This window comes from Thermobia domestica, chromosome 13 (assembly GCF_964235325.1).
Source record: "Thermobia domestica chromosome 13, izTheDome1.hap1.1, whole genome shotgun sequence".
Classification (NCBI taxonomy): Eukaryota; Metazoa; Arthropoda; class Insecta; order Zygentoma; family Lepismatidae; genus Thermobia; species Thermobia domestica.
Genome location: NC_137466.1, coordinates 140,343,518 through 140,356,449, shown reverse-complemented (window position 1 = coordinate 140,356,449; position 12,932 = coordinate 140,343,518). Strand labels below are relative to the sequence as shown.

At 33.9% G+C, this 12,932-nt stretch overlaps 2 protein-coding genes across 3 annotated transcripts in view; one reads left to right on the top strand and one right to left on the bottom strand.

Moving 5' to 3' along the window:
* LOC145668594 (cytochrome P450 6k1-like) overlaps positions 1–12,932 on the bottom strand; it is a 172,579-nt gene that overhangs the window by 111,416 nt on the left and 48,231 nt on the right. The gene's annotated exons all lie outside the window — the stretch shown is intronic.
* Positions 1–12,932, top strand: part of LOC145668593 (cytochrome P450 6k1-like) — a 47,868-nt gene that overhangs the window by 29,773 nt on the left and 5,163 nt on the right. For both annotated transcript variants that reach the window (XM_081736611.1, XM_081736610.1), the window contains exons 2-4: positions 6,111–7,081; positions 8,365–8,595; positions 10,811–11,062. In XM_081736611.1, coding sequence (XP_081592737.1) covers positions 6,163–7,081; positions 8,365–8,595; positions 10,811–11,062 — 1,402 coding nt within the window. In that variant the 5' untranslated portion in view covers positions 6,111–6,162. The remainder of the gene's footprint in view (positions 1–6,110; positions 7,082–8,364; positions 8,596–10,810; positions 11,063–12,932) is intronic.

Genomic DNA, 12,932 nt, shown 5'->3' with positions numbered 1-12,932 from the left:
ATAACCATACGCTAAAACTGAGGTATTAAATTACAAATTTAGTGCGTACATATCATTGAAAGTACAATCCAAGCTAATGTTGGAAGCTACGTAGGCAATCGATAAATTTTGTCAATTTATATCAGTATATTTAAGCAACCTTGTCTTCTTTATAAAACAACAGGCATTCAGGCATGCAGAAATATACAATTTAGTTTCGTTTTGTATGTTCTGGCTTAACATCCTTACGTAATACCGAGGTTATCAAGGAGAAGACTTTCGCTTAAAGTGACATCCGAACTGCTACTTTGTTTACGCATGAAAGAAGGGTTGTGGTTCGACCGAGAATTGAACATGGGACACCTTGATTAAAAGGTGAAAAGGAAATAAAACTAATGCAGATGGTTTGATGTATGAAAACGTCACCATGAAGTTCACACGATTCGCATTTTTCGTACCTTTTATTTTTTTTCGGTTTAAACCAGTTGTTTATTTAAAAAAAAAAAGAAGAAAAACAGCTGGTGTAAACCAGCCAACCTTAAAAGTAAATACTTCTTTTAAAAAAATACTCAAATAAGTAGCAAAATTCTATGTAGTATTTTTACTTCAAAATATTCCATACCCTCTTTTTGGAACAAAATAAAATTAAAATAAAACATAAGAAAAATACTTAGATTTATATGGTACACTTAAAGACTGCACACCTAGAGCTTTTGGTTTTGTATATTCTTGAAATTCTACAGTTTTATATAAGCACCATCACGGTTTATTCAGTCCTCAAGTTTTCTGTATTTTTAACAAGAGGGATTGAACATGAAGGGTGTGAGATAAGAACATGGTAACCCATAATTTTACTATTTTACGAAATTAGAAATTTTCTGCTGCACAATCCATTTTGAAAGTCGGAAAGCTGATTTTTCACATAAGTCTATACATGAGGGATTAAACGAAGCGGTATGCGTTGCTGCCTATCTGATGCTGCGTAACTCAGCAATTGAAAATTTGTTAGTTACCATGTTCTTGGCTCACACCCTTCATATCATTATGGAACTCTCCCCACCCCACCAACACACACAAAAAAAAATGACTACGGAATATATTTAAGTTAAGATAAATACAACTGCACAACAAACATGATTGACTGGAGCTTTTGCGCTTCTATCGAGAAGTCCGGAATTCAACTCAGCATTCGACCATTCTGACTAAACTTTTCTTCATTCCATCTATGAAGTAGAAATAGTGCGTGTACTGTGAGTTTGCTGACTTCATTTCTTATTGTTTTTAAATCGTTATTATTACTAATTACCAGCAGTGACGGTTTTGCGAGGGTTAGGGGGGCGGTCTTTCGGACTGAAGCCTGTTCCCCAAAATTACGGAATGTCTAAAACAAACGAAATATCTATTAGTTATGCCTTTACTCATAAACTTTAAGCTGCCGTCAAATAAAAATTACGCATGTTTAGAAAAACTAAACATTAGTAAGAAAAAAACCTCCCAAAATACTTTTCTAAATCCGCCACTGATCCTCAGTATAAAATGATCTTCAAGGTTGTATCCGGAAGATTATCGCTAAATATATAAACGAAACGAAATACAGTATTAGTTATGCCTGTACTCATAAACTTCAAGCTCCTCCCAAATAAAATTAGGAGATTTTAGAAAATGAAACAATCAGAGAAACCCGTCCCAAAGTACGTTTCTAAATCCGCTACTGATTATTTGTATAAATTAGTATTCAAGGTTGTATCCGGAAAATTATTGCTAAATCGTTGCACAGCTACAGTATAACAGAAATGTGGAAGTACGGTTAGACGGATATATTGAAAAACGTACGCTTTGACGGATATATAGAAAAACGTAAGTTTAACTTCTGCGTTAGAAGCTAGAGTACTAAGCTCTTAGAAACGAAACAGACGACAAACTGAAATGATATCGAGAAGAAAAAATATCGATAACTCAAAAGTTAAAATAAAGTTAAATAGCCTCTAAAATTGCCCTCAAATACTACATTCTTCATGTTAGCTTTAATTCGTAAAACATGTGCTCCATCCATCTTATTTTAGAGCGAAATATGGCATTTAGGTCATGGAATTCTTATCTAAGTATAGAATATACTATAAGAAAGCTATTTAGATAGAAAAATCATGAAAATGAAAAAAGCCAAAATTTCCAAAATTCTCGTTTTTTTTCCCAAAAAAGCAGGCTTTTTATGTGAAAAAAACCATCGATTCAAAAAAGCCGGCTTTTTTGCATCGCTAATCATATTGCCCAATTCCTACTTACAAAACTTGACCTGCATTCAAGATGGCGGATTTCAAGATGGCTGCCGTCAAGGTTCACCTTACCGTACGACTTCCCCTTAGGTATAGTATGTACCCATATTGTTGTTATTGACTTTTTATTATTAACAGGCATTTTACAAGGGGTGGTACTGAACGTATTGTGCAATTGTCAACATGGATACGCGACATCTCAATCTGCCATTTTAGTTTATTCCACTTGAAAAACGCAGCTGCTTTTTTGTGTGTGGTCTTTCTGTGAGACTTCCTTCCTCTGAATGAAATTTTACGGTAGGTTTCGATATGAGCTCATTGATACTTCCCTTGTTAGTTGACTTGGCTTGTTTCTTTCTTTCTTTCTTTCTTTCTTTCTTTTCTTTTTCTTTTTTTTAAACTTATATTCAATTTGAAACTATTTTCTAAGAATTATTATTCAATCAGAATAAATGTCATTTCTGCAAGATATTACAGTACCTTTGAATGGGAGGAACAATTGGTGACATTGTATTTAAAGGAAACACCTAAAAAACGGCAACATACCAGATTAATATGACCTTGGATCATCTTTCACCTCAAAACAGCTCTAATGCAACATGCAATGGAATTAAAGAGATCGTGAATGATAAGAAGTGCAATACTAGAGATCCTCCATTTTACAGTATCACTGTCAACTTAGTTCGTTGCACACTGACGTTCTACTGCTCTTCAAGCAATGCTGAGTTTAGACCAACCTACCACCACTATCAACAGCTGCAGTCACTGCCTGAGCGTTACACCTCAGACATCTAATGTTTCCCATCTTCAGTTCTTTCCATTAAATTGAGACACAGACACACACTCACACACACATAAACTAACTAACTAACTAACTAACTAACTCTATGGACTATGGAAACCGGAGGTTCAATACCGCGTTCACAAAAGCTCTCCACTGACTTCTATCCTTAGCTAACTGCATCCAGTTTCTACTTTCTATTCCAATCTCTGCGAGATTCATCTTAATATTGTCCTCCCATCTGCGCCTAGGTCTTCCTAATTTCGTCGTTTTCCGATTGGTCTTCCAGTCAAGACTTTGAAAGCGTTTCTACTTTCTTCCATTCTAGCTACATGACCCGCCCACCTAAGCCTCCTAGACTTGACGACCCTAACAACGTTGGGTAGACCATATAAATTATGTAGTTCCTCGTTATGAAGTTTCCGCCATTCCCCACTCCCGTTCCTCTTGGGTCCGAATATTCGTCTCAGGATCTTGTTCTCAAATACTTTCAGTCTATGTTCTTCCCTCAGAGTAAGTGACCATGTTTCGCAGCCATACAGAACAACAGGCATAATTATCGTTTTGTATATTTTAAGCTTCAGATTCCTCGAGAGAATTCGCGACGACAAGAGATTTTGAACCGAATAGTAACACGAATTCCCTGTTTTTAGTCGACATTTAATTTCTTCGTGAATATGATTTTCCTCTGTTAATATTGATCCTAGATATTTGAAACTATCCACTTTATCAAAAGTATTATTTAATATTTTAACGCATCCATAATTTGCTGTATTCCGGTCCCGACGCACTTCCATGTATTTAGTTTTCTCTGCATGTACTTCTAAACCCATGTCCCTGCAAGCGTTTAATAAGATCTCTGCATTTCTTTCTATTGTTCTCCTATCATCCCCTATTAAATTTACATCATCAGCATATGCCATAACCTGGTGAATACCGTTCAACTGTAGGCCCTGGTTGTTATCTTTGATTTTCCTTATAGCGTATTCCAGAACGAAGTTAAATAATAATGGCGACAACGCATCTCCTTGTTTCAGGCCATTTTCGACGTGAAAGCTCGTGGACAAAAATTTTCCTACCCGGACTTTACTTTGGGATTCATTTAAACATATCTTAATTAATCTAATTAGCTTTCTCGGTATTCCAAGTTCTGTAAGAACGTTGTATAATGTTCTTACAGAACTTGGAATACCCCCCCACACACATACACACACAAATATATGTGTATACATGTTAGACGGTTTCACCCTCTTAACCTTGATTGATCTTAATCCAATCGGAGTTATTCTTAAGCCTCAAAAGAAACACACTACATTTCATTTTTTTCTTTTATCAAACCTGGTTCTAAATATTTGTTAAAGTTGGTGTTAATTCATCTCTTATCCTGAAGCAACTGACTCAATTGGGAAGCGTCAGCGAAAGCAAACTAATGTTTCATAAAGACTGATTTGCCTTTGTAAAGTTGTCATTGAACATCTATAGAGGTAACAAAGAAAGTTCTGTCGCTTTTTGTGGAGGTCTGTGTTCAATTGGCCCTCACACCATGAGTTGAATGCGAATGGAGATAAGGTGAAGGTGAGTTTTTGGTGTGGGTATATCCAACATACTACCTGGTTTTGGCAGTTAAGTTACATCGTGAACTTGCGTAAGGAAGCATTTGTGCATCCAGGTTGATCTATACTTTTTCTTTTATTTTGGTGTCAGGAATCACCTCCCAAACGTTGTCGTTGTTGTTTTGAAACACCCTGTATATACATGTTGTGTATTTGTAGACTTCCAACTTCTCATTGATTTGACCTACTTAAAACACTTTATTCTACAGAAATTTCAACCACAAACAATAGATTTATTTCCTTAATTCAAAGAAAGAAATTGGTAAATTGTATGAAAACCATGGTAGAACAGACAGAAACAATAATGTATACTGAATCGAGTAGTAGCAGCTTGCTCATGTTTGTTTAGATAATAATAATAAAATTATTATTAATAGTAAGCAGAAAACAGTAGGGTAGGTGAACTGCAGTAGCAATTAGCCTTTATTAGTATCACCTAGTGGGATTTATAAGATCGTGTTGTTAGTACACGTCCCTCCGTCCGTTACTTCGCAGAATACTTTTGAATGGGTGGGAAATTTTCAATTCTGTTTTATGCAATACATAGCTAGGGCGATTACGTAGCGCAATTCATTAGCGGAGTCAATCCGTTTACAACGTAACGGATAAAGATGATTTTAACGGTGACTACCTACAGTCCATAATTCCATACTTATAAGCAGCTTTTAATTATATTTTTCGCAAGAAATAACTGGATCAACTTTCTTGACCGACTTCATTAACTGAGTCAATCCGTTAACGTCGTAACGAGTAACGTCTACTTTAGCGGTGGCCTTTTATAGCCCATAACCCACATATGTAAGTGAATTTTTAAATTCTGTTTTCTGTAATAGATAGCTAGAGCGATTATTTTTGTCGAATTCATTTATGGAGTCAATCCGTTAACATATTAACGAAAACTGCAATTTTAATTATGGCTATCTGCAGCCCATATCTCATGCAAGTAAGCGATTAAAAAATATGATTTTCGCTATAGCAAGGGATTACCTCCGCCGAGTTTGATATTAAAGTCAATCCGTTAACAATTTAATAGGTAACGGCTAGAATAAATCCGTTAACAACTTAATGGGTAACGGCTAGAATCAATCCGTTAACAACTTAAGGAGTAAACGGCATCTTTAACAATGATTATCTATATCCCATACACGTAAGCGAATTTTTGAATTCTGTTTTTGTAATACGTGGATAGCTAGAGTGGTTATCTCGCCCAAGTTCGTTAATGAAATCAATCCGTTAACATTTTAACCGATAACGGTAAATTTGACGCTGGTTATCCATATCCCATATATGTATTTCGCATAATCCCCTATAAGACTTTATACATATCGTATTATTAATATTTATTTATTTATTTATTATTTAGTGTTAGCTCTTATTCAATATTCTATTAATAACACGTAAAGTTTTAAAATTGAACCTCTTCCTGTTTGTGACAGTTGTAAAACTTTCTTTTCTAATTTGCAGATTGATATACCCAAACTGAAGTAAACGACATCAGCGTCCGTAAGAAGCTACAATGATCGATTTTCTGGTAGGGCTTATAACGTTCATCATTGGACTTTACATTTATGTGACATGGAATTATGACTTTTGGGCTAAACGTGGAGTGCCTTACGTAAAGCCAGCTTTTGCAACAGGAAATTTACATGATGTTATTTTGATGAAAAACGACATAGGCCGTGTTCACAGGGACCTATACAATAAACTTGAAGGACATGCATTCGGAGGAATTTTCCTTCTTAGACAACCAGCTGTACTCATTAGGGATCCAGAACTAGTGAAGACGGTACTAGTGAAAGATTTTGATCACTTTTTTGACAGAACTTTCCACGCTGATGAAAATTATGATCCTTTAATGGGAAGGAATTTGTTTAGTATTAGAGGTAATAAGTGGAAGTACTTAAGAAGCAAACTTTCACCAACGTTCACGTCTGGAAAAATGAAACGAATGTTTTCATTAGTGGCAGAATGTTCAGAAGAACTGGGAAATGTAATTCTTAACCACGCAAAGAACGATGAAGTTATAGAAATTAAAGACCTTGCTGCTAGATATGCAACAGACGTTATAGCAACATGCGCTTTTGGTATTCAGTGCAATAGTTTGAAGAACCCCAATGCAGAATTCCGACAAATGGGAAGAAAAATATTTGAGCCATCAGTCAGAAATAAATTGATAGTATCCGGAATCTTCTTTTTCCCTGGGATTATTAAGAAACTTCATCTGACTTTTATGCCACCTGTTGTGAACGCGTTTCTAACTTCCGTTTTCACTGATACAATGAACTACCGAGAGAAAAACAATATTCAACGTCCGGACTTCCTTCAGCTTCTTCTAGAGTTAAAAAACAAAGGGGTAGTGGAAGATGATGGTCCTGAGGAAGATGATATCGTCCAAACCAATGGAGAACAATATCCAAAGAATAATATCGTTCAAGGTAAGAAATAGATACATTCCAGTTTAATATACTGTACATAAGCATTATATTTATCTTTTTATTTATTTAACAATAACCAGATACGGCTCAGAGGCCATTTTATACTTTAGATCTAACAAGAACAATTACAATGGAAAGGATTTGGGAAGGTATCGGCCAGGGCCTGTTTAATAGGTACCATCCCTGCATTTGCCTGGTAGAACTTAGAAAAATCCTGGGAAAATACTCTGGATGGTTAGTAGCGGAAATAGAACCCACGACTTCCCAAATAGAAAGCCAACGCTCTACCACTTGAGCTACTTCTCTCGTATAATAGTCAATGTAAATTGCAAACTATTTTGTATTTAATTCACTTCCATAAAGTTGTTCTTTATCTATTTTTCTATTCAATTGCAATGACGGTCCAATAGAATGAGAACAGTTGATTCTTTACAGGTAAATAAATACAGTTGCAAGCTACGGACAAATAAATACGAAAATGGGCGAGAAACATTTCAAATTAATGATCAACCTTTGAGTCTTGTTTAAAATAGTTTGGTTATTAATTTTAATCTCGGGGGTTTGTATAATATAAATGGTAGTTTACATTAAATTAAGTAGGTGCGCAATATTTCAAAGTTGTAGTGGTTATCGAGACTTCTGTCTTATTAAAATGTGAAAATATGAGCCGTTCGAGAAAAGTCTTATTTCCTGAAAATGCACTCTAAAGGGTTTATTTATTTTAAAACAATATTTTCTACGGAAAATAGGAACGACTTGCACAAACTATACACAAGCACGACAGCTAGCTGCCAGAGAGCAGTTTAGTATTTCTACTACAACAACTAAAGTGTAATTTAAGAGTCTTCAGATTGCATATAACTTTTATTGAATTCGGCCTTACTACCCGGAATGCATTATATCACTTGCGAATAGTGAAAGAAGTTAGTTTTAACTTGATATTTCTTAAAAGGATAAGTTAGTAGTGCACGATTGGGTTATGATATCATTGAGAAATCATATTAGGACTGACCTTAAAGTTTGAAGTGGCTTGTATAGTAATACACATACATTTACAAAATTTAAGCAAGTACGATACTATGTTTCGCGTGCAAAGTTCAGTGTTTGGTTTCAATTCATTTGGTATAAACGTCCTCTTCGTTTTTCTTCATTATTTCATCAAGATATTTCCGTCCTTTGTAATTTTAGTTTTTCTTATTAGTTATTATACCTTTTAGTTAACAAAGAATAAACTAGGAATAAGTTGATGACTGACTGAATTTTTAAATGTAAATTTCTTTCAGATAATATTAAATTGGACATGCAGGACCTTATTGCACAGGCAGCAGTATTCTTCAATGCAGGTTTTGAAACCTCTTCGACAACAATTTGTTTTGCTATCTACGAATTGATGGCTAATCCTGATATTCAAAAGCGCCTGCGGGAAGAAATATTATCCGTTTTGGAGAAAAATGGAAATAAATTAACTTATGAAGCAATTCAGGAAATGAAATATTTGGACTTGGTGGTATCAGGTAAGTACACATTTCTTATTTACACACACACGCACACAAATCAGTTATTGACGAATCAAGAGCTTCGAGTAATATTAGCAGATCGGCATTGATTTTGAAACCCTTGTCATCACAAAGATTGTGAAGCTCCCTCGCAGAGCGTGTGCGTCGACGGCACAGGGCACCCTTGTTCGATTTCCAACGAAAGCTCATGTAGTTAAGCTGTATGTTTACGACTCATGTAGATTACCTGCTGAAAGGGATACTAAACTCTAACCAATAAAGATTGTAATATTGCCAATAAATCACTTCTTCGCATAAGTTTATAAACATAAACACCATATATACCACCATAAGTTCTTCTGAATCATAATTTGTGCATTCTATGTACAATGGAAGTAAGTCATTTTTTGGTCATTTTGATATATACCTTTAAGATCAGTACCTAAAACTTCTTTCAGAGTTTAAAACATTCATGGCCAGATACTGTAAATAATTCTTAAATGTGAAGAAAAAAAGAAAAAGAAAATCGGTGTTAACTTTTTCATATAGTTAAAGGTATCGTACAAACTTTCTTTCTTTCTCTCTTGACTTTGGTAATTAGTCTTCGTTCAACCTTGCTCTGAAAGCTACATATTATGTAGAACTTTTTTATATATATAAAAAACTTAAAGATTTTGAGAAATGAAACAGTTTTGTTCACAAAAGGCGTTATGTGTTTACACTTTTACACCCATTATGTTGTCTTGAGTTATCATTACTGTGTAATGAATAGAACATAAGGATTAGTCAGTTTTAACTGCTCATCTTCATCATGTTGTAACGTACCTCTCTGTTGTTTTTAAAGATCAATAAAAAGTATTTTGACTTCAGTAATGGGGAAACTAGCAAACGTAGTTAATTGTACGATAAAAGTTACCACATTGATCTAAAACTGTTCTGATTCTGCTCAGCTAACTTCCAAATGATGTCATTTTAGCTCTAGACCAGATACTCATTCCGATTCTTGTTTCACAAACTATGTTAAGTTATGTCTGTTATTTCCATACTTATAAGACTAATATATCACAGCGTGAAAAGTATCGAAGGTTCATTTTTACTCTAAAACAATTAACCATACCATAAATAAGCAGACGAAACTAGGAAATAAATATTGGTCTGAAATATTTCTTCTGTGTGTTGTGAGACTAGTTTTTAAAAATTTGTTGGCTGTTCCATAGGAAATTTTAATTCTTGTGTAGATATTTTCTCTAGCCAACATCTCAGCTTCCGGAACTCATCACATCAGCACACTTGTCGCTTCCGCACAATCTTTAATCTCACAATCTATTTTCCTCAATCATTTAACGTTAATCCCAGCACATCAATCTCAATTTTACTTTTTTTTCCCTGGGAGAAACTTGATATATAACTGAAAGCTCATTAATATATTTTTAGTAAAATAAATAGCTCATTGAGGATTTACTACACATTTTGAATAGTGGTAGGTTGAAAGCTCCTTTTTGAATTGCAACTAAACCTTGATACTGAATAGTTTTACTTAGTTTCTGAAACTCTAAGCTACAATTTTTGTATTTCAGTTAATCATAGGCTTAAATATTGTTCCTTAAATATTTGAAACTTCAGTAGAACTATCAATGCAATTACTAATATATAGGTCATAAGTCGATCACTGTGGTATAAGCTTAAGGAACTTCTTGAAAAACCAACGCAAACCATTTTCAGAACAAAAGTTTCAGAAGTCTATGTTGACCTCAGTTATGTGACCATAAAAAGTAATAAGACCAATAGGTTTGGTCAACTATTTTGTCCATATTTAGAACGAAATTGTTAGTTATTTTCATATTTTCAACTCTATTTAAGATATCCTTTTCTAGCAACTCAGCAATCGGTAGCGGCAATGAAACAAAATCTTCTTCCTAAATGAAAATATCATTTGAAGCGTATTATACTTAAAAAAAATGTCTCATTCCCAATAGAAGTAGGTGTGCCGCAAAATGCAATTACAAAAGGATTTCTCTATAGCCAGTGAAGTAGGAATTAGAAGATGGACATTGGTAAATTAAACAATGACCTTCTTAGAGATCAAAGACATAACATTTACGTAAAGATGTTTCCTATGATCAGTGGGTTACAAAAGCAATATCTTTTCTTTATTGCTTAAATTAGACTTTACTTAAGTTACTTGATTTTTTATTTCTCGTTATAAATATGTTTTCAATAATGTATTTTACAGAAACTCTTCGAAAGTATCCACCGCTCCCCTTTCTCGACAGAATCTGTTCAAAGGAATATAGAATTCCTGGTAGTAAAGTTGAACTTCCAAAAGGATTTCCTGTAATTCTTCCCATCATTGGACTTCACTATGACCCCAAATACTACCCAAATCCTGAGAAGTTTGACCCAGAAAGATTTACAGAAGAAAACAAGAAAACTAGACCCAACTACACATATATGCCGTTTGGTGAAGGTCCTAGAAATTGTATTGGTAAGTTCATTCGCAGATTTTATTATGCTTGCAAACGGTTTTGAGTTAACTTCAGCTGGGTAAGTTACCTTATCAAATCTGACAAAATAAAATTTCATATTCTCTTTCTCATATTATTTACTATCAGTTCACAGTAATTTTGCTAAAACATCATTAGTTTAACAATAAAATAATAAACATGTATACGAGAAAGGAAGTTGGTGGCTTAGTTTGATGTTTTCCGCTATCAGCAATTGCCATATTGATTGTAACGAAATTTGATTCTTCAGTGGAAAGTTTACTTTTGAGAAACTGGATGGGATTAGCAAAATCAATGCGAACTATCTATGTAAAAGTTTATTTTTTATTTTATTTTAATTTTATTAATTAATTAATTAATGTTTTGCAAATTGTGGAACGGCCAACTTCACAGTTGCCGTGAAAATAGTTTTTATTTTATGTTTGTCTTGCGGAATATAACCATTGTTTTAACAAAACTAACATACACTTGCTATAAATTAGCAAAAGAGAGGAATTTGTCGAATTTTTTTCTGTGGGAGGGAAAGAATGAATTTGGACTATCAGTTTATTATTTTTAATAAAAACTTTATTTTTGCAAGACTAGAAAAAGTTTTTTTGGAAAATTAACATTTTTTGAAGCAAAACGCTGCAGAAACAAACGGTGGAGTGTTGGAATAGAAAATTAACGATTTGAAATTGATAACTGTTGAAATTGTTTATGGCTGGAATAACTCATATTGGCTGCCAACTATACTTCATATGCAATAATTTTAATATAAGTAACGAAAACTAACAGTAACAATGCCAAATGGAAAACTATGAAAATTGTTTATGTTCTGCCAGCTTTACACTTGGCCTTGATTCTTGAATTTAAAATTAAAAAAAAAAAAACAGCTTTAGTATTTTTACTATTTTAAAAGAAATAGCAACAAATCGAGGCTTGCACAAAATAAATGCATTATTGTATGCTTCGCGGCGTTGGCATACACTGCGCAGTATACATATAACGTACATTTTAATACATCGAATTTATTCTCTAATAAAAGTTTTTAATTTTGTGAAACTAACGGTTGATTTAGCAAAACTAAAATAAACTAATGGTATAAGATATCGAAATGTAATTCATTTGTAGTTGGTTAGGAGTGAAGTTGTCCTGCTCATGAATTTTTGAATAAAAGTGTATTTTTGGTAAACTAACGATAGTTCTAACTAATGCAAACTAATGAAGTACATAGAAAAAAGAGAATAAACATTAGATAGCTGGAACAGCTACACAGATGTGAAGCACCCAAAGAAATGTATCCAAAAAAGTCTGCAATTTATTTTTATGGGCATTTGTTATAGTTAGAACTAGAAATTTTAGGTACTACGTCTTAACGTTTTCTATTAAGATGCCCAAATTAGTTTGTCTTGCAAATGAAACATTTAGTGAAAATCCCTAAGCATAATTTGGTAGCGCTTTTATCCATCTTTCTTCGATCCAAGCACCTTTTCTTGAATGTCATCACCTACTTTTAAACTCTTTTTCTTCGTTGCTGCATTTTATTCCTATAATAATTAAACCAGAAACACCTAACATGTGAAACGTCACATTACTTTCACTTCAGCACTGCCCTGTGTTACGTGCGGAAATTTTTGCCGACACTTTAAAGAAAAACAATCTTGGAATGTATTGCCTGAGGAGTATGCAACCTGAAATAAAAATGTATTTTTTGAGCGTCTCTGGCGGAAGTTTTGAATTTCGTACATACGAAAGTGCTTGGAGAGGATGGCTTAGCCATTCGATCAGTACTGTGGAAGTGGGCACTATCTGTTCTATTGTAATCAACTATAACGTAATTATATATTACTAGTGTCAGGATTAGTGAGT